Source organism: Alnus glutinosa, chromosome 5, assembly GCF_958979055.1.
Source record: "Alnus glutinosa chromosome 5, dhAlnGlut1.1, whole genome shotgun sequence".
Classification (NCBI taxonomy): domain Eukaryota; kingdom Viridiplantae; phylum Streptophyta; class Magnoliopsida; order Fagales; family Betulaceae; genus Alnus; species Alnus glutinosa.
This window is the reverse complement of record NC_084890.1, coordinates 33,214,856-33,238,071: the sequence shown is the minus strand read 5'-3', so window position 1 is coordinate 33,238,071 and position 23,216 is coordinate 33,214,856. Positions and strand designations below refer to the sequence as shown.

At 40.3% G+C, this 23,216-nt stretch overlaps 1 protein-coding gene across 3 annotated transcripts in view; it reads left to right on the top strand.

Annotated features, from left to right (window-relative positions):
- LOC133867717 (uncharacterized) overlaps positions 1-23,216 on the top strand; it is a 116,047-nt gene that overhangs the window by 57,047 nt on the left and 35,784 nt on the right. For all 3 annotated transcript variants that reach the window (XM_062304484.1, XM_062304485.1, XM_062304483.1), the window contains 5 exons: positions 7,676-7,734; positions 7,899-8,001; positions 8,932-9,117; positions 9,233-9,349; positions 22,740-23,023. In XM_062304484.1, the coding sequence (XP_062160468.1) occupies positions 7,676-7,734; positions 7,899-8,001; positions 8,932-9,117; positions 9,233-9,349; positions 22,740-23,023 (749 nt within the window). The remainder of the gene's footprint in view (positions 1-7,675; positions 7,735-7,898; positions 8,002-8,931; positions 9,118-9,232; positions 9,350-22,739; positions 23,024-23,216) is intronic.

Sequence of the window (23,216 nt, the reverse complement as noted above, 5' to 3'; positions counted from 1 at the left end):
TGTCTTACTTGGGCTTGCCGTTGGGTGCTTCTTATAAGTCCACCGCTATTTGGAATGTAGTTATTGAGAAAATGGAAAGGAGGTTAGCGGGTTGGAAACGGATGTATTTGTCAAAGGGTGCCCGGTTGACTCTTATCAATAGTACGCTCTCCAATATTCCCACTTATTACCTATCTTTGTTTCCTATTCCAGTGAGGGTGGCTAATCGTCTTGATAAAATTAGGAAAAATTTTCTTTGGGGTGGCATGGGTGAAGAGGCCAAATTTCATCTAGTAAATTGGAACAATATTTGTTCACCCTTGCAAGCTGGTGGGTTGGGAGTTCACAATTTCATTCAATTCAATCGAGCTCTATTGGGTAAGTGGTTATGGAGGTATGGTAGGGAGAGAGAGGCTTTATGGCGTTCGGTGATTCATGCCAAATTTGATAGTCTAAAAGGGGGATGGTGTTCGAAAGAGGCTTTGGGTTCTTTTGGAGTAGGTGTTTGGAAGCATATTAGGAAGGGGTGGGAGGATTTTCGAAATTTTATTCGATTTGAAGTGGGGAATGGTTCTCACATTAGTTTTTGGCAAGATTTGTGGTGTGGGGATAGATCCTTGAAGCAATGCTTTCCTTCTCTCTTTAGATTTGCAAGGTATAAAGACGCGTTGGTGGAAGATAACTTGGTGGTTCATAATGGTGTTATCCAGTGGAATGTTATCTTCACTCGACAAATTCAGGATTGGGAGTTGGATATGGTACTTTCCTTCTTCGAGCGTCTATACTCCACTTCGAATCGACATGGGGAGGACGACAGGTTAGTGTGGAATCCCTCGAAAAAAGGTGTATTTGAGGTGAGATCCTTATACAAAGAGTTAATTAGGAAGGATGGCCCATTGGTTCCGTGCTTCCCTTGGAAGAATATTTGGCGTGTGAAGGCTCCAACAAGGGTGGCTTTCTTCGTTTGGTCAGCTGCTTTGGGTAAAATTCTGACGCATGATAACTTGCGTAAGAGGAAGGTGATAGTAATTGAGTGGTGTTGTTTATGCCAGAAGAGCGGGGAGTCCATTGATCATCTATTGCTCCACTGTGAGTTCGCCCGGGCTCTCTGGAGCTATGTCTTTATGCGTTTTGGGGTTGAGTGGGTTATGCCTCGTACGGTGTTGGAGTTGCTGAATAGTTGGGGGGGGATGATTGAGGTTGGTCAGGCTGTAAAGGCCTGGCGGTTAGCTCCTGTGTGCATGCTGTGGTGTATTTGGAAGGAACGGAACGCTCGACTGTTTGAAGATGTGGAGACATCCATGGTGGAGCTACGGAAGCGGTGGCTCAATACTTTATTTTATTGGATAGCGCCCCATTATAGTTCGAGTTCTTTTACTTTTGTAGAATTTTTAAAGTTAATTTCTGTTCGTCCTTTTTAGGGGTCTCTTGTATACTTCCCGTGTATAAGGGTTGCGCCCCTCTGCGCTTTTTATATTTATATAATTACAATTACTTATCAAAAAAAAAAAGTATGGGGGTAGGAAACACGATGAAGGATGATTGAAAATATTTATGAAGGTTGCGATACTCGCCACCCCAATTAGATTGTACACATTTAATTTTGGCATTGAGTAGGCGTTCAATCATGGTTTGAAACTTAATAAAAATAGACATACCTTCAGATTTAGATTGAATAGGATAAACCCAAGTAAAACGAGTAAAATCATCCACAAAGGAGACATAATATCGATTGCCATTTATTGAAAGAGTTGGGGAAGGACCCCAAACATCGGAATAAAGAAGTTTTAAAGGATTACAAAGCTTAGAAGTTGAAAGAAAAAAGGGCAACTGATGACCCTTGGCCTGAGGGCAGACGGTGCAAGGTGGCAGTGCCTTATTTGCAGAAATTGGAAGTTGAAACTTGGATAGAACTTGGTTGACAATCCGAAGGGCTGGATGTCCCAATCGTTTGTGCCAACAATGTGCTGTAGTCCTCTCACCAACGAATGCTTGAGATGTGGATAAATTCACATGTGAAGGAAAGAGTTGATAGAGGCCATTTTTAAGTTGGCCTTGGTTGATTGGAGTCCCAGTCTTGCAATCCTTGATAACAAAGTGAGAAGGGTAAAATTCAAAGAAAACAGAATTATCAAAAGCAAATTAACGTACGGAAAGAAGATTTCTGTAAATGAGAGGAACATGAAGTAATTATTTGAGTAAGAATTTGTGACGAGTAAAAGGGAGGCAGACCCAGAATGTTTAATAGACAAACCTGTACCATTCCCTATGCGAATCTGATCTTGGCCAATGTATTCCTCAGAGGTCAAGTTCAGATTCTGGAGATCATTGGTGATATGTTGGGTGGCACCCGTATCAGGGTAGCAATTCTCTTCAGAGGGCAGCGAAGGTGATGTAGTAAGCTTGAGCATTTGGTGCAGCTAGAGCAGGATTAGGACGCTGTAACACCTTGGTGCAGTATGGTCAATCTTCCCACAGAGTTGGCAAATAGGTCTAGAGGGTGCTGCTGCTTGATCTTGCTGAAAATAGGTGCCTCAGTCACGATCACCAAAAGGAGGGCCTCTGCCACGGTAGAAGCTGCGCCCACGTCCATGGGGCATGGGGGCTCGAGTAGAAAAGTGAGTAGCTGGTAGGGTTGGCTCCGTGGAGGAAAGATGATGCTCATTCCTCATCTTGTGGGCAAGAAGGTGACCATACAATTCATCTAAGGAAAGAGGGTCCAATTGAGTTGTTACAGATATAACAAACGGATCATACTCTGATCCAAGGCCATCAAGAAGATTGGAGACACTTTCAATGTCGTTGAGATGCTGTCTGGCAGTAGCAAGGTTGTCACTCATGGCTTTGATGGACTGAAAGTATTCACTAATGGAGGAACTACCTTTCTTGGTCGTGGCAAGTTGGTAGTGAATCTGCATAACTTGGGATCTTGCTTGAGAAGCAAACATGGTGACCAATGTTGTCTAGAGATTGTGGGAAGTAGCACAGCCTACTGCGTGGACAACGAGTGGCTTGGTGAGCGTGGAGATCAACGCGCTTAGAATCATTTGGTCCCGTTGACACCAGGCAAGGTACTCTGGACTCGCCATGGTTGCGGGTGCACCTGCAGCAGTGCTAGGATTCGGGATGGTCTTGGCTGGAGGTTGAGAAGTGCCGTCCAGGAAGCCATACGCATCTTAGCCTTTGATATAGGCTAGAATTTGAGTTTCCAACCGGTGAAGTTGCTGTTGGATAGCTTGATGTTCAAATTGTGATTCATGTTCGGAACAGTGAAGATCACATTGGAGGAGGAAGGATTGGAAGAATGATGTTTCTCGGATCGAGTAGGGGATGAAGCGGTATAGGAAGCAGTAGAACCAGACATGATGACGGGTGGAAAAAACAAAAAGGAAGGAGAAGACATTATTCTATGAGGGCTCTGATACTATGTAGAAGCACACAATGCTTTGGCTGAATAATACCGGTTTCACTCTTGCTCATCTAGTAAGTGTGTATCGAAGAATATATAGAGGTTACAAGATAACATGTTTACAGGATAACATGTTTGCAAGATAAATGTTATCTATAGTTCGGATATAGATAGTTATGTAATACTAATCTAATCTAACATCTAGATAGTATTCTAATTACAACTAGGACTCTTTAACATACCTTATCATCCGGATACTCTATCAAGAGATCCACTAGGACTCCTTTAGTAGTTGAGACACAGTAGAACTGTCTTGTGCATTAATAAATCGAGAAAAGAGTGTGTGAATCATTATTCTCGTGCAACTATTAACATATAGCTTTGAAGTTTCTGATGAGGATGCAAGCATTCACAATGAGCTCTTCAAACACAAGGTAAATTTGAGAATAGTTTACTTTTTCAAATTTGGAGAGCCTCCTTTAAAAGGAACCAAACATCAAACTCTTTACATATTTCTCTACTTTAGTTAAATAAGATTTTTTGTTAGTTTCAAACCAACCACTTTAACTGCTATAATTTCAAGTTAGATTTCTCTTTTTAACTGATATGAGAGATTGGAATGAAAGCAATTGTTTGGTTTCAACTGTCGTGGTTCGTGGTTTGCACTGTCATGCAGTGTTTTGTTTGTACTGTGATCATTAATGAAGCCACAAACACAGCAAAGGGTATGGATTTTGCTTGAAACAAAACAGGGGAGAGCATATCGTTTGGAAGAAGAAAATGGGGAAGGGACTCTCTGTGTGTGGCATTAAAAGAGGAAGGCGACGAATCAAACCAATCGGCCATCTACACTACAAATCAAACCCCAAATTCAGAATCAAAATCAAAGACAACCCACCGTGTTTAAACACCCATTCAAACCAAGATTCGTCAACCAACCAATCAAACCAAAATCTCAAAAGGAAACTAACACCCATATGTTGAGGAGGAACTGAAAACCACCTCAACCCAATCGGCCAAATGACAAGAAAACCCCAAAACAACAACTTTAACCAACTATAAATCAATTTGGTATACCAAAATCGTAGAGAATAAGAGAGAACAAACTCACAGTAGGGCCTGGCTGTGCTGACGGAGAAGCAGTCCAGTCTGGTTCCCTCTTTCTCTTGGCCTGGCTGTGACGTACTTGCTTGATTTGTTCAGTCATTCTCCACTGGATGTGCTTGTGCGACGACGATAGTGGGGAGGGGGAAAGAAAGGGCTTTCAGGCTACGTGGCGTGGAAGAACGCAAGTGTAATGGGAAAGTAAAAAATAAGCATAAAAAATTATTTGACTTTTACTTTTTGTCTCTTGGTTTGTAGGGAGTATATCTAGCATTTGTTAAAACTGAAGTAAAGAAGGGAGCTTGTTAAATGGGTCTTTTTATGAGTTTTGTAGATTTTTAAAGAAAACCTAAATGTAAAGAGCTCATTGTGAATGCTCTTACCACATTGATTGGTCACTATGTTGGCATTGCTCAAGGAATTGCTTTCTTCCACTTTGATCTACTATTGGGAGGCCCATGCTGATGTTGGGCAGCCCTTTGATCTAGTGATTAGGGTTTCTTACCATCCATGTAGGTAAGTTTAAAGGCTCTAGATATTTGGTTTTACAATTAAGAAAGCTAGTTTAAGGACTGCAGAAGCTTTTGAGTTGAAACAACGTAAGAAGACAAAGAAACAGAGTTACTGTTAATGGGCTGTGAACCTGAGGAGTTTGAATTACCCCCCCCGGCCTGATCGTATTTCGCTCGAGATTAAAGAAAAGATAGGCAATCTGTCTTTCAGAACTATTGCCCTAACAATACCTTTGATATTTTTAGGGTTTTTGAATGTTATTAGGGGTAACATGGTATTTTGTTGAAGGGATAATGGTGTGTAAAACAAGGTTACAGTTTGTTTGAGAATTAAAGAAAAGAAGAAAAGGAATAAAACAAAAGATGAGGAAAACCTTGGAGTTTCAATGAGGCTGCTTCTTAGTCTCACCATCAGGGCATCAGGAGCTCTCACCGAACCGACATTGACAAGCAGACAATCGCATTGAGAAGGTGAACGTTGAATGGTGCGGTAAAACCGTAGAAAGGAGATGAGTGAAGGGGAAAGAAGAAAAGGGTAAAAGCAAATAGAATAACCAATGAAAACAGAATGTTTATTTTCTTTCTATTTGTAAGAATGTTCTAATACCATGTAAATTAATAGAGGTTAAATGAGTGACTGGTGGGCAAAAGTTAATTACCCCCCACATACATTTGTTATTTATTTAACATGCTATATCTATGGATAGCGCCCCATCTTTGCCATCTAGGTGTTTCTACTTACGTAGACTTTCTTAATTTATTAGTTGTTCCTCCCGTTTAGGGGCTCTCTTGTATACTTCCCGTGTATTAGGGTTGCGCCCCTTTGCGCTTTTTATTGAATTTTAAATTACTTATCAAAAAAAAACATTTGTTATTTATAGAAGAGACACAATACAAATATTTTTTTTTTTTGATAAGTAATGGTAATTTTATTAAAAAGCGCAAAGGGGCGCAACCCTTATACACGGGAAGTATACAAGAGAGCCCCTAAAAGGGTCGGACAGGAAATACATTTAGAAACTCTACAAGAGTAAAGACATTCAAACTATGATGTGGCGCTATCCAAGAATATAAAGTAGTAAGCCACCCCTTCCGTAGCTCCACCATAGTCGTCTCTACATCTTCAAACAGACGGGCATTCTGCTCCCTCCAAATACACCACAGCAAGCATAGAGGAGCTAACCGCCAAGCCTCTTTGAGTTGACCATTCCCAATCGCCGCCCCCCAACTATTTAGTAGCTCCAACACCGTTCTAGGCATAATCCACTCCACCCCAAATAGAATAAGAACGTAGCTCCAAAGAGCCCGGGCGACCTCACAATGAAGCAACAAGTGATCAATAGACTCCCCACTCTTCTTACATAGACAACACCACTCCATTACAATTACATTCCTCTTACGCAAATTATCATGCGTCAAGATTTTGCCCAAAGCTGCTGACCATACGAAGAAAGCCACCCTTGTTGGAGCCTTAACTCGCCAAATATTCTTCCAAGGAAAGAATGAAAGAAATGGACCATCTTTCCTAGAGAGTTCTTCGTAGAATGATCTCACCTCAAATAAACCTTTTTTAGAGGGATTCCACACTAATTTGTCACCCTCTCCATGACGAATCGAAGTGGAATATAATCGGTCGAAGAAAGAAAGGACCATATCCATTTCTCAATCCTGGATTTGTCGTGCGAAAAGAACATTCCACTGAGTTACACCATTATGGACCACCAAGTTATCCGCCACCAACGCATCTTTGTTCCTTGCTAAACAAAAAAGAGCTGGAAAACATTGCTTCAAGGAACTTTCCCCACACCACCAATCTTGCCAAAAACTAATATTAGATCCACTCCCCACTTCAAAACGAACAAACTACAGAATTTCTCCCACCCTCTCCTTATATGTTTCCATACTCCCACTCCAAAAGAACCCAAAACCTCTGTCGAGCACCACCCGCCCTTTAGACTCTGAAATTTGGTATCAATCACCAAACGTCATAGCGCCTCCCTCTCCCTACCATATCTCCATAACCATTTACCCAAGAGCGCTCTATTGAACTGGATGAGGTTGTGTACTCCCAACCCACCTGCATACAAAGGTGTACAAATCTTGTTCCAATTCACTAGATGGAATTTCTTCTCCTCACCAATGCCTCCCCAAAGAAAATCCTTTTGAATTTTATCAAGGCGATTAGCTACACTCACTGGAATAGGAAACAAAGATAAGTAATAAGTGGGCATGTTGGAGAGCATACTGTTAATAAGAGTCAACCGGGCACCCTTCGACAAGTACATCCTCTTCCACCCCGCCAACCTCCTTTCCATTTTTTCTATAACACCATTCCAAATAGATTTGGACTTATAAGAAGAACCCAACGGCAAACCCAAGTAAGTCATAGGTAAAGTGGCCAAGTAAAGCTAACCAAAACTCCTAGGTAAGATAAACTTTTAGAAAATTTAGATAAGATATAAAACTACTCAAGTCACATGTATATGCTTGTTTAAAATTTGGTAATTAACAGTTTAGAGTCCTTTAGTTAGGTGAAGCTTTTTAACTAGCTTTCTCTCTCTTTGTAATACGATAGAAATTTAAAAATGATTATACTGTCGCCCATCATTTAGTTTGTTTTGCTTCAAAATTTTGTATCTGGATGTTAACACTTACATCTGCCCTACTGCAGCTCCTCTTATCACTGAATGGTATCGAAAATGCCAATGCTAGACTGTTATCAAAAGCTGAGTAAGTTTTCTCGTTTGCAACTGAGATGTTGCCTTTCTTTTTATGAATAAAGAACTTTGTATTTGACATATATAGATTTTCTTGAATTTCTTGACTGCTAGTTGATTGTGCGTATATACATTTTGTCCAGTAGTATGTAATATAGATATCAATATCTTTTGCAGATCCATTTTATCAAGTCGTAAGAAAGTGATGTGGGACGTTAGTATCATCAATATTGTCCTAAATGTTCCTTGGGAAAATGCAATTTCCGAGCAATTTGACTTGGTACTTCCTTCTTTTACTGTGTGCTACCTATCATAGTGTGTCAGTATAATTAGAGTCCTTTTGCTTCTTTTTTTCTTTTTTCTTTTTTTGTTTGCATGTGTTACTTTGATACGGTCAGATTTCCTAGGGCTATGTGGCAGTACTGTAGCCCCCAAGAAGCCGGCAGTGCAGAAACCAGCAGTGAATAAGGAGTAGTATATCTCCATATTTTCTTTCCCTAAATGTTATAACTAATAAGGAATAGTATTCCACTAGTTTTGTTCTTTCCTGTTAGATTTTCCTGCATGATGCAACGACGGCTAGACCTAATGGTTATGTCTTATGACCTAACTGTCTTCTATTTAAGTGTAAACCCTAATGAATAAAGATCATGCTGAATTATTATCAAACCTAGAGCCTTTGTTGGTGTCTTAGAGGTCACAGTTTCCTCGAAGTAGCTCATATCCCTTTTCCTTTGTTCTTTTACTATTTGATTGCATCATGCTTATTGAGATCTGACAATTCAGTGCTGAGATGTTTCATCATGTTGGAACTTAGAATTTACCTTTATAAATCTACATGTTTACTGCAATAATCTTATGCTCTTTGTTATGCTTCATTTATCATGTGTTGTTTTTATATTCACTTTCTGCATATATTGGGTTTCTGTCCTTAGTGGTTGATCAAGCTCAATAATTTCACCTTTGAAACAACAACCAAATCCCCCCCCCCCCCCCCCCCCCCCCCCTCTTTTTCTAGTCTTGAAATACATGAATTAAATATTTATTAGGTCAGATACTTTCATTGAGAGGCTGCATACTTAATTTTGGTTTTCACCATCTTATTTGTGTCTGCTACATCAGTTACTGCCATGTATCTCTTATCTGCTCATTTTAATTATTTTTCTGTTTTAGTCTTATATGTCAAACTTTTATTGAAATTTTTTGACAGGTATTGGAATTTGGAGCTCTTCTTTTTAAATCCAAATGTGATCTAGGTTCTCTCCCTTCAAAATTTGAGGAAGAACGTTGTAACCTGAAAAATTTCTTAAATTCAAGTTCCACCTATAACTTCTCTATGAGCTTCCAACTTCAAGATCTTTATGATCACTTTGAAGTCAAACTAATTGATTTTGAGGTTAGATTTTTTTTTTTTTTTTTTTTTTTTTAATATTATTTAGATATTGTAAAAGGTATACTTTTCAACCAGATTTCTTAGCCTACAAATTAAGACCAAGGTTGATTTTTCGCAGATGAAGATGAGGGTGCCACATCATACACAAACAATCCCCATCGTAGAGAAATGTTGTCCTTCAATTACCTTCACTTCTTGCATGATCATGGATGAATCTATTTTGAAACAGTTGGAGGTAAATTTTAATTTTGAATTCATACTTCAATGTGGAATGTCGTCGTTGAGTTTCTTTACTATTGTTAGTGTTATATCTCTGTGAGTTTCATATACATTACATGCCCACAACATCATAGCTTAAGCTTTTGAAATTCATAGTCTAGTCCTTGGTTTAAGTGTTGCTATCCCCCCTTCTTGTAATTTCGTGTGTTGTGCACATCTAATACCACAGTTGATACAATGTTGTTAATCGTGTGTGCACTGTTGAAATATATAAGAAAATATAGAATGTAAGAGAAAGAGTGGAAGCGGAGAGAATTCGAGAACGCAAGAATTAGGGCTACATTTTGATATTATTGGCTTCATGATGTTTGCAATACAAATGGTCCTATTTGTACGGAAAGGTACTCAAATCTCTAGGATATGATTACAATCACACATTTGTGGTAAATACTTAATAAGAAACACACACACACACACATATGTTTTAATCTCATTAAAAAAGCGTAAGACGCCCCTTAATATATTGGGAGTATACAAAGAAAATACCTAATTAGAAAGAGAAAAACGAGCGAGAAAGTCAGCAAAAGTAAAAGACAAAAGATGGACATAAGCCGTAGTCCAAAAGTACTAAGTAAGGTAGAACGAGGATAGAATCATATATCAAACCTAATATGGAAGATTATCCTATATTCTAATAGCCCCCTTCGAACTCAAGGTGGAAACCTAGAAAGAAAAAATAATTGTCTTTTTTTTTTAGGACATTTTTTTCCCTTTTTTGGGTACGAAGCAAATTAAGAGAAAATATGTTACAACCCCATGTGCTTTAGTGCTTCTTGATTTTGAGGTCCCAAATGTCAATTTGATGAATTTTCTACCTGTGTTTCTAGCATCTGTAAATCAAGACTGCTATAAGGTTTCCATCAAGTAGATGACAAAAATTATTCAAAACCACAATTATACCCCTCAGATGAAAATTTTCAAATAAAATTAAAAGAAAAAAAATCCACACCTCCATGGCCAGTCAACCTCCACGGCTGTGGAGGGAGGATGCCATGGAGGACCAACCTCAAGTCTCCATGGCCATGAGTCCCATGGTCATGGCCAAAGAGACCCACAGCCTCCATGACCATGGTTTTGCTCCATGGTCGAGAAGACCCATGGAGGCCATGGGCTCTAACCTTGGAAACCCAGGCCACGGTTGTGGGGGTTGGTTCTCCTTGACAAAGGAATTGTGGTTTTTTTTTTTGGTTCCATTTTTTATTTCTTTCTTTTTTTTTTTTGATAAGTAAGAAGAAAATTTTATTAGAAAAACGCAATCAAGTATACAGGGGGTATACAAGAGAGACAATTAAGAAGAAGAAGAAGAAAGCAATACAAGGAAATCGTTATAACTAATCTCTAGAGGTGCTAAATGCGCAGCCGTCCAGGAGTACAAAGAATGGAGAAAAAAGGAAATGAGCTCCTCTATGGTTCTTTCTCTGTCCTCAAACTGTCTATCGTTGCGTTCCGTCCACAAGCACCACATAAGACAACAAGGAGCCATCTTCCACACGACCGCACTACGGGACCGTCCCCCCGACCACCAACATGCAAATAAGTCTATCACCCGAGAAGGCATCACCCAATGCAAACCGAACCGGCTAAGGATGACATACCAAAGAGCGCGTGCAACCTCGCAATGAAGAAGAAGATGATCCACAGTCTCCCCGGTCATTTTACACATGCAACATCTATCAATCACAATGACACGCTTCTTTCTGAGATTGTCCAAGGTGAGAATTTTCCCTAACGCTGCCGTCCAAGCGAAGAAGGCCACTTTCAATGGGGCCTTGGTCCGCCAAATACTTTTCCAGGGGAAAAAAGAAGCTTCTTTGCAGGCAAGAGCCTTATAGAATGATCTAACATCAAAAAACCCTTTGCGAGAGAGGGTCCACCAAAGCCTGTCCCCCCCATCTTGAGCCACCTTGGATGAATACAGTAAGGAGAAAAAGGAAGCCATAACGTCCACCTCCCAATCGTGAACATCACGGAAAAATCTGACATCCCACTGATAGGAGCCACTTACCACTACCAAATGGTCTTCTACCAAAGAATCCTTGACACAAGCTATATCATAAAGAACTGGAAAGGCTTCCTTGAGGGGCATCTCTCCACACCAAACATCATCCCAAAAACGAATCCTCGACCCATTGCCCAAGATAAGTCTGGTATATCTACAAAACAAGCTCCACCCCTTCCTTATGTTCTTCCAACTCCCCACACCGTGAGACCCAAGGGGATCTAAGGAACACCAACCAGCCCTAGTAGAGCCATACTTCGCATCCACCACGGATTTCCACAGAGCTTCTCTCTCATTTGCATAACGCCACAACCACTTCCCTAACAGCGCCTTGTTGAAAATTCTCAAATTTCTTATGCCCAAACCACCTTCAGAAATAGGATGACAAACCTTGGACCAACTGACCAAGTGGTATTTGAATTCGTCGCCTATGCCACCCCACAAAAAGTCACGATGCAGCTTCTCAATGCGACTAGCAACACTGGAGGGAATAGGGAATAGAGAGAGAAAATATGTAGGAAGGTTGGAGAGAGTACTCTTTATAAGGGTAACCCTACCCCCCTTCGACAAATACAACCGCTTCCAGCTAGCCAACCGCCTCTCAATCTTCCCTACAACTTCATCCCAACAAGACTTAGCCTTAAAAGGAGCTCCCAACGGAAGACCAAGATACTTTATAGGAAGAGAGGACACTCCACAACCCAATATGTTAGCCAGACCGTCCATATTATCCACCTCACCCACAGGAACCATCACAGATTTGGCCAGGTTAATCTTCAATCCTGACACAGCTTCAAAAGAAATAAGAAGCATACGAAGATAATGAAGATGATCAGAATTAGCCCCACAAAAGACTAAAGTATCGTCTGCGAACAATAGGTGAGAAATGTTAATAGCTTCCCTGTTGCCAGAACCCACAGAGAACCCTGAAAGGTAGCCCTTTTGAACAGTAGCGAAGAAGAACTTACTAAGAGCCTCCATCACAATGACGAACAATAGTGGTGACAGAGGATCACCCTGTCTAAGGCCACGAGAGCTACTGAAAAAACCGGTTGGGGAGCCATTCACCAGCACAGAGAATCGCACCGTAGATATACAGTGCGCTATCCAAGAGCACCATCTCTCCCCAAAGCCACATCTTCTCAACATATACAGTAAGAAATCCCAGTTAACGTGGTCGTAAGCCTTCTCAACATCCAGCTTACAAAGTAACCCTGGTTCGCCGGATTTGATTCGACTATCCAAGCACTCATTGGCAATAAGAACTGAATCAAGAATTTGCCTGCCTTTCACAAAAGCATTTTGAGGGGATGATATAATCTTCTCCACCACCTTTTTAAGTCTATTTGCAAGGATTTTAGCAATGATCTTGTACACACCACTAACAAGACTGATAGGACGAAAGTCCTTTAAATCCACAGCCCCAGATTTCTTCGGAATTAAGGCAATAAAAGTGGCGTTAACACTTTTAACAAACTTGCTTTGAGAGTGAAAGTCCCATAAAACCCTCATAAGATCTGTCTTGATCACATCCCAACAGTCTTGGAAAAACGCAAGAGAAAACCCATCTGGACCAGGTGCCTTATCTCGATTCATGCTTTTCACCACCTCTAAGACCTCCACCTCCTCGAAAGGAAGTTCTAGAGAAGAGGCCTCAGCTGCATCCAAGGTGTCGAAAGCAATATTATCCATTCTAGGTCTCCATGGGAAGGGTTCTGTAAAGAGAGACTCATAGAATTGAGCCACATGCTCTCTGATAACCTGCTGGTCGGATGAAACAGAGCCATTGATGGAGAGCGACTCTATGGAATTAGACCTCCTGTTCGAGTTAGCAATCCGGTGGAAGAATTTAGTGCATTTATCACCCTCTTTCAGCCACAGAACCCTAGACTTCTGTCTCCAACTAATCTCTTCCTGCAAGGTAGAGTTCTCCAGTTCTCTGATGACCGCACATTTCCTCTCCTTTTCTACAGAAGATAAACCTTGTTGTTCCTCCAACCTATCAAGAGTACATAACTCTTCCATGTGCAATTTTTTGCGAAACTCCACATTGCCAAACTCCTGATCATTCCATCTCTTGAGATCAACCTTTAAAGCCTTAAGCTTTTGAGTGAAGATGAAGCTAGGAGAACCCTGGAAGCGATAAGACTCCCACCAAATCCGAACCCTATCCACAAACCCTTCAGCCTTCAACCACATATTCTCAAACTTGAACGGTCTGGAACCCCATTGAATGCCACTACAATCCAGGAGGATAGGGAAATGATCAGAACACAATCTAGGAAGCCTTTTCTGAATAGACCCTGGAAACTTGACCTCCCAATCTGGAGAGACAAGAAATCTGTCAATACGAGACCAGGAGGGGTTCTCCTGATTATTGGACCACGTGAAAGTCCCTCCAGCGAGAGGAAAGTCCATGAGGCCCTGCTCGAAAATAAAGTCTGAGAACTCCATCATAGCAGCGGTAAGGCGACCTTCCCTAGACCTTTCAGCAGGAAAACGAATGACATTGAAATCACCCCCAATACACCAAGGCATCTCCCACCAAGAAGCAAGGCCAGCCAGCTCGTCCCAGAGCAACCTTCTAACAGAGTCAAGGTTAGGACCGTATACCCCCGCGAAGGCCCAAGTAAAGTCATCGGCAACACTCCTAAAAGAACAAGCGACAACAAACTCCCCCACATACACATCTAATTTCTCGACAACCCTTCTATCCCACATGATAAGAATACCACCAGAGGCCCCGCTTGAGGGTAAGTAACACCAATCAACGAAGTGGCATCCCCAAAGGCGCCTCACTAAGCTGTTGGAGATGAACTCCAGTTTGGTTTCTTGCAAGCAAATAATGTCTGCCTTCCATTGTCTAATTAGGTTTTTAACTTTCAACCGCTTGCTACCCTCATTTAAGCCCCTGACATTCCACGAGAGAATTTTTGGCTTCATAAAATACCTCCAATCGCCCTCCCTTTACACCTACTCTGAGAGTTGCTTCCGCTTCTCGCATCATAATTAATAGAACAAGATAATCTATTAAGTTCTCTATTGAACTTGTTGCCCGCTTTCAGAGAAGAACCCGTCTCCTTCTTGTCATTTTCAGCAAGGATAGCCTCAAACACGACTGAAAGCTGACCTTCATAGCCATCACACGTAACCCCCACCGACTGGCTATACTCCAGAACCGCCTTCAAGAAATCCATTGGAGATTTTTTACCGGAAAGACCCCTGAAATTATCACCCGGACAGCAGCACAAAGGAGCCGGCTCTTCCTCCGGGGGCTCAATAAGCTTCATTCCATTCATGGGCCCCAAACCGGAAGGGGAGAAGAGAGTAATAGAGGTATCTACAACTTCTAACTCCGAGGGATAAAAGCCCGAAGGCATCAAAGGATCCAACGAACTCCGACCAGCCCAAACAACCATCACTGAGTCTGAACCCATCCTAACTGTGGCAGGGACTTCCGGAATTTTAGGAACAACCTCCAACCTAGAACCGGGTAGCTCAGACCCATTAAGTACCAGCGGAGAAGTTAAACTTTCCAAGGCAGGGACAACATTCAGCCCTCCGACGCAGAGCAGAGCTGGGCATATGCCGGTGTCCACCACGTTGATGAGTGGCCCGGGACCTAACTCCAACAGCTTGGAGTAGCATGCTGGAGTTTGGATATCGAGAGGAGCAGAAACACCACCGTCAATCTCTGTGCATCCCGCAGACTGAACCGCACTCCTGGCTATATCCTTTTCTTCCTTCTCTTCCCTTGTATCCGCATCTCTGATAACAGGACGAGACCCCCGCTCTGGCCTGGAGGCAGACTCGACGCATGTGATCTCCAAAGACGTGATCGTCGTAGGGGGAAGACAGAACCCGCCAGAAGTCGACGCTCCCTCCGGAACACTCTCTGGACCTCCGGAACCCGACACTGCCAGTGGTTCTGTTACTGTAGGCGTTACTATAGGCATAGCCCGATCAGCCGTTGAAACACTTGGGTTGGGCTTAGATTTCGGAACCCAACAAGTCCTCTGCTTTTTCTTCTTTCTGTTCTTTTTCCTCTTCCGCCTGTCACCATTGGGCTTGAAGCCCGGCCCAACCAACAACAGCCCTTCACGCACACTACTCAGTGCTCGGTCCACCTCATTTTTCAACTTCTCCAGCTGGCTCTGCCAGAGCAGCAGGGAAGGTAGCGTGTCTTTCCCTCCAAACTTCTGAAATCCATCGCTTTTTTCACCAAAGGAGTAGACTGACTTGCCTCGGAAAACAGCATGGGACTTTGCTTCCGAAATAGGAAAACTCCTGTCCCCCTGCATAGCGTCGAAGGCATAACGGTCATGATGGTCTTTACCCAAGAGGTGCTCCGTCTGACCCTTCTTCAACCCTTCCTCCTCCGGTCGGCGAGGACCTGTGCATAGCACTTCAGCGTAAGATGGTGCTTTGTCTGTGGTTGAACCAGTAGCATCATCAGTGCCAGCTCCATGATTGTGAACCCGCTCCATCGCAGGCGGAGTTCCAGTCCGAACCAAAACTTTCCCTACTGAGTCTGAGAGGAAATCCCTGGTCTTACCCAGCTCAGCCAAGAAACTGCTCCATCCCCACCCATTCCGTCCTTCAGGAATGTAAATAATCCCTTTCAAACCTCCCAAGGCATAGGCTGCTACTTCGATAAAACTTCCAGCTGTGTTGCCTCCTCGCCTAACAATGAAGACCTTGGACCCCTCCCTGAAAGACCTTACAAAATCCGTCCCTGTAAACCTTAGCACACTCTCCAGGGTCGAGAGCAACCATCCGCAGCTCTGGGCACCAAGCAGTATGAGCCCTGAAAATCTCCTCCTCCTTTCCTCCACTCTTACCACCGAAGCACCTTTTATCACCGAGAAGACAAACGTTTTGGATTCCACATAGCACCACCTCTCCATTCCTAATCTACTCTAAAGAACCTCAATTAAAATTGGAAAGTGTAGCAGAGATGGCAAATTTTTTTTTTTGATAGGTAATAAGTAGGTCTTATTAAAAGCGTAAGGCGCCCCTCAATACACCGGCAGTATACAAGAGAACGCACCTAGCTAGAAAGAGAAAAACGAACAAGAAATTCATCAAAGGTAAACGACAACGGTGACACAAAAGCCACCGTCCAAAGATACAAAGTATGAAAAAAAGAAGCTAAAATTTCCTCCAATGGCAAATTAGAAGCAACGTTTTACCAATTATTGAGTAACATCACTGGAAATAGTCCTATTTTTATTTCTTTCTAAAGGGCATAATTATATTTTCAAGTCATTTTTGTTATCTATTTGACGGAAAACCTAATGAAGGTATCAATTTACAAATACCCGAAGTACAAATCTAAAATTCATCAAATTGGAAATTATGGTCTCAATGTCAACAAGCGTTAAAGCACAAGGGGTATATTTACCCTTTATTTAAATCAATACTTATTGATTCTCATAAATTTGAATGAACTAACTAAAAACCCTGACTAGTAACTTGACTTAGTAATACACAATGATGCTTGCTATGCTTAAAAGTCTCACAGTGTAACGTCCCACCTAGAAATCAAGGGTAGAGTGGAAAATTAAAATCAATTATCCGCAAGACGCTACTTCTAGAACCTCAAACAAATAACGCAACGGAAAACTAGAATGATTTTTCTTTTGTATTGACCTCATAAACATATACACGAAACTAACCAGAGCATCTATATCATTATACAAATTTATTGCATCTCACATTGCTAGTACAACGTACAATTACTACAATTGAGGAGAAATTGACTTAGGCAAAGTTAGCACCTCCAAAGCACAATGAAGGAATCCCCTTCGATAACCTTTAGGCTCGCACACGATCTACCGCACGACACCTAAACCTGCAACACAACATCTTCACGATCGCAGTGTTGGTCACGTCCGCATAGGTGAAAGTATGAGTCTACTACCTCAGCAATATAAAACTGAGGCCTCAGCAATATAAAACTCACTAAGTTTTCGCAGAGAACCGACATTTCGTTTTATCGTACGTTTACAATAACATCTACCATTTTTAGTTATGAAGATTCGTTCCTTGAAAACATATCGTAGCTGATAAGGTAAACACCGATATTTCAAAAACATGTGAAAGCATACTATATAGCTGTGAACGTATATAAGCATTCCAATCTACCGCTTGGAATTGCATATATGCAAGCCCATCTACAAATATTACTTTTATATTAAGTGGCTCAGCCATACACGTATACAAGCGTTCCTACTAGGGCCGGCAATTTTGACACGACCCGACAATCCGACACGAACACGACACGAACACGAAATTAGCGGGTTTGGGTCATAAACGGGTCTACCCGTTTAACTATGTCTGGCGGGTCGGGTGGCGGGTCACCCGCCAGACACGATTAACTTTTTTTGTTTTAAAAATTAAAAAAAAAAAAAAAAAAAAGAAAAAAAAAAAAAAAGAATAGATATAAAATTGTATTGAGATAAAATAAAATATGGCAAAATTGTAATTTAAAAGAGAGTAGAGCTAATAATAAAATAAGACATACTTGGTCTTATGGTGTGTGGCTGTGGATTTTTTTGGCCTTTTGGCCAAAATTGTTTTGGCTTTATTCCCTTGAATCGTGACTCTGTGAGAGGGATGCAAAAATTAGAAGAAGAAGAAGAGAAGAGTATGGGTTTTCAGTAGAGATCAAGAAAGAAGAGGTCAAAGCTGGCTAAAGCCCTCTTGTCTCCAATAGCCGATCTATGTAAACCTATTCCATTTTTTTATTTTTTTCTTTTACAATGGCAATATTTTCTTATTAATTTTCGTTATTGCAGATTTGATATTTTTGTTTTTAATTTAGTAGTTTTTTGTGAAGAATACTTCATTTTTTTGTCATCTCATGGAAGATTTTGTATATCCTTATTTTCTTTTTTCCCTCTCTAGTGCAATATTGCTCTCATTTGCAGCCTGTTCTTTGCAAAAGGTAGTCTAGCTTTCTTTTTTTGCCGTGAATGATGAAGTTTGTAGTTCATTTGAGGGTTAGAAGTCTAAACGAGTCAAACGGGTCGTGCCGACCCGATACGACCCATTATGCTAAATGGGTTTCACGGGTCGTGTCGGGTGACCTGTGAAATTGCCGTGTCGTGTCTGGAGCTCCGACCCGTTAAGATAAACGGGTCATGTTTAGGTCTAGCTTAAACGGGTCGCGGGTCTTCACGGGTCGTGTCGGGTACCCGTTTTGCCAGCCCTGTGTTTCCCAAGTAGGAAGTTCCTACTTGGGAAACACTAGCATATTAGTACGTCTAAGCAAATAGCACGTGGCATCAAGCATAGTTATACAGAGATACAAGTATTTCCGAATTCTGGGAAACACAAGTATCTAAGCACATTGAAGCTTAGTGCCTTTAAAACATTTATGCAGTCTAGCCGAATCGAAATATACATATGTTCTTTCTATTAAGACTCATATGCATATTAATACGTCTAGTATGAAAACATCTCAAAACATTACATAAAACAATGCTATGCATGCTTATCGTTTGTTCTCTTTGGTTTTTGTTTCTAATGCTCCGAGGCTCTTCAACCCGGCAGTCTTGCACATGATCTTTTCGATGCCCCGGGGCACTTTGCCGGTGGTCTTACACGTACTTGTTATTGATTTTAATATTGATGCCTGAGGCTCCTCAACCCGATGGTCTTACACACTGTTTCTGTTTCGATGCCCCGAGGCTCTTCAACCCGGTGGTCTTATATACTGTTTCTGTGTTGATGCACTAGGGCTCTTTAACCCGATGGTCTTATCTATACTGTTTCTGATGCCTCGGGGCTCTCTCTCTACCCGGTAAATCTTACATGTGATCTGACAAAGTATCTTTCAACCTTGGTCTTACGTTAAACCTCTATGATCTCGTTTCATGCTTATGCTCAAATCATTATACATTCACATTTCGTGATCATGTTTTTAACACATATTTTCTCATAAAACATAAACAATTCAACATGTCATTTTCTAATTGATAATTTGCATAATTTAAATCTCAACCGCATTAGGCATTAAAAACTCATCAAAACACATCTCAAATCATATTTTCATATTCATAATCTCAAAACACTTGAACATAATTGACATATCTCAACATACTTGAAATTATAGAAGACATCCAAAGCACATAATCAACATATTGTCAGTTCGATATAAAACAACATATCATTTGGCATTTCTATAAAATACTTAAAATAGTATCTTTTTTTCGGTGACTAGAATACTCACCTGTGGACCGCTTTAGACTCATGACTCAAATACTCATCCTCGAGCCAGTCACCTCGTACTATACATTGGAGGACTAGTTTTAGCCTCTAATCTCATGTCACATGCTTGCAATTAATCACATCGTTAGACTCTATTAGACTTTCAATCCCTAGACCCCATTTTACATACAGCTACTTGCGTGCTCTCATGTAGCATTTCTCACTTTTCACAACTAGCTAAGTGCGTTTGACTTATATTATGTTAACCTTGGTTCTAGATTTGTATTTTATCTTGCTTATTTATTATGTATATCTCATTATCATTATTAGGCCTTATAGCTTCTTGTTTATTTTCGTTAGTTAACAAAGTATATTTCTCTCATATGTATGTGTATGTGTGTAGATATAAAATACATATTAAACTTAACTCCAACTCAACAATGCACTTAGGTGCTTGTATACCTGAATAGATGAATTGATTACTTAGCTACCCCTCTAAACGGATTCAAAGTCTATTAATTTATTCCAGTAACTTTACTAACTTATCTATTGTCCTCTAATACCTTAAGGTTATTTTGAGACATAACAAAATCCTAAAACTCTTTCGCCTTGAATCATCTCATTTAATACTTTTCCTTTCTATCACACCCCTATAGGTTCATATCCTTGCGACTACATTGCTCTATGGTCTAAATCATGCTTAGCTTAACTTACTCCAAAGCTCCTAGCGATCACCTAAGCCCAACATCTTCAATTTTACATAATTAAGTCCCAAATGATCCGTTGCAAAGAATCCAATCGTTTATCATAGCTACCCATCAAATTAAGTTCTAAAATAAACATTATTCCTAATCGGTTAACTTATCAAAACAGCCCTTAAAATTCATAAAACATCAATCATAATCATTACAATCTCCATTCCAACAATAAGCCAAGATTCTCCTACAACCAAACCTTCAATACCCATGGCTATTCATCAAAATACAAGCAAAATCCCTCATTTACATACAATCGGCCATCACAAGCAAATCACCAAACCCAAAACTCTCAAATATAACCCATATCATCCATTTGGCCTTGCTAGGGAAATACCCATAAAAACAATACAAATCAAAACTAAGAACACACCCATCAAATTACAGCCACTGAAAATCAACCCAATCGACTATTGTTATTCCGTAGAAACCTAGATACTAAACGTTACTAAACAAGACCACATCCAAAATCGAAAGCCTCAACTCACGGCCAAAACACCATTAAAACATAAACCACCGAAAGCCCAAAGACCCAAGGAGAAACAACACCCAATCGGTTCTAACCCCTCACCGAAAATCACCAAAACTCAAGAGCTTAACTAATCCAAGCAAACCCAAATACTCAATGGAAATCAAAGAACGAAAACACCATAAATCAATTATCAAAATCACTAGAAATTTACCTACTTAAAAGCAAGTAAATTTTCCTTGTTTGGGTGTTGAGAAGGCACCAGAACCCAGTTATCATTGATTTTTGTCGGAGCTGGGTTGCGGGTCTGTCACCGTCGTACTCTCCACCACCACACACTTGAGGGCTAACTACAGTATCTATTCTATCATGAGGACTCCCCCCCCTCCCCCTCTCTTCTATCAAAAAATCAAAGAATCAGATCACAATCAAATAAGTTTTGGCTAATGTAATAAAGATATTCTCGTTCCATTGGAGTGCAATCTTCACTCTATTTAGAGTCCATTGGGGGATGCCTGCTAGGGCGGTACAGGTGTTAGATTGTTGGTGAGGTTATGTGGGTAGGCGGTCAATTCTAGATATGTGAAGGATAGCACCGCTATGCTTAATGTGGAGTATATGGAGAGAGCGAAATGTTAGATGTTTTGAAGATTGTGAGAAGACGATGGAAGAGCTCAAGAAGAACCTGGTCAAATCGCATTAGTTGGACTCTAGCGCATAGTATCGTTTAATTTTCTAACTTTTCTTAATTTGTGGATTTTTCTTTTTCTTTTACTTTTAGCAAGGAGGACTTTATTTGTATACATCCTGTGTATTAGGGTTGCGTCCTTCTGCACTTTTCAATGAAATGAATTCTTTATCAAAAAATAAAGATATTCTCATTCTAAAGACCCAACATACTTTATTTATTTCAAAAAGCTCATAAACAAATATGTAAGGAATAGAAATATTCAACTTCCCTAGTAAAGAACTGTTACGAATAATGAAGAAACTAATAGGTTTAGATAGGAAGCAACATAAGATTTACCGAATTTGATGACTGAATATTCTTTTTTTTTTTTTTTTTTTGATAAGTAATTGTAATTCAATTCAAAAAAAGCGCAGAGGGGTTGATGATGACTGAATATTCAGTTTCAGGTGGCCTAATTTTAAGAAGAAACACTATATCCTCTAGAATAATGCCAATTGGTCCTAAGCCCATTGCCCTGCCTCTCTTCCGATCAACAATTCCCTTTTGAAGATGTCATTTTTCAAGTATCAACAATTCAAAGCATCTCTCACTGTCTCACATCTACATAGACACTGCCAATCATCAAACCTTCTAATAGAGTTTTATTTATGTTATTTTTCTTTCTTATTTCTTTTCTTTTTCGTTTGGTTTTTACTACAGTTTAAGAGTTTAAGAAATGCCGTTTTCTTTTTGTAATTTCAGCTTGTTTATGGTATTAACCTTGGAGAGGAAATAGGACCGAGAGGATATTTCTTGTTGATATATATATATATGTACTTATATTACACAGAAAACTAGTTTGTAGCAGGTGTCTTTGTATTTTCATTTACACGTGCTTAAGCTTATTTGCTTTTATCGGGAAGATGAGGAAGGTGCTGGGTGGAAATTCTGTTAGTTGTTTCACTTGTCTGATGGAGTGATACATCTGATCCTTCAGTGTGGAAGAATACTCCTGAAAAAGGTCTATAATCTGGATTTTATTGGATTATGATATGACCACATATTAGAGTTGTTACTGAATGCTCATTTATCTGCGTGTCCACAGATTTGAGTTCCTACTGACTGCTTGTTAGTCTGTGTTCATGTGTATATGTACATGTGTATGTATCCATGTTTATATATACTTATGTTTATGATGAGTAGAATTTTATTTCTCAGGTATGTTTGTTCTGATTTCAGGTTTATATTATTGTATCATCACTTCATGCACACCTGTCTCCATCAATATATGGTGCAGTTCTGGAATTGATAGCACATCTAGGTATTCTGTTTAGTTCAAAGAATGAATCTGTAACATCAAAAACTCTGGATCCACTTAATATGACCCCAAATGGATGGACGACTCCTTTTTTTGGTTTCTCCATCAATGCGAATTTGGAGTCCGTGAGTTTACAAGTTGATATTGCAAATAATGGAGACTGCAGTTCTGCACTGATGCTTTCTCTAAGAGACCTAGATATATGGTATGTTATTGCTTTTGGATTTTGTGGTTTTTCTTACATGTTTGTATGCCTACATGGATGCACTAACAGAATTACACAAACTCATATACTTGCCCTTTTTGCCATGTATAGATTATTGAAAGTTGCATTGTGATGTCTTGTTAGAGGCTTTTCTGCAGATTTGCATTAGTAATTGGTCTATAATACATTTTGC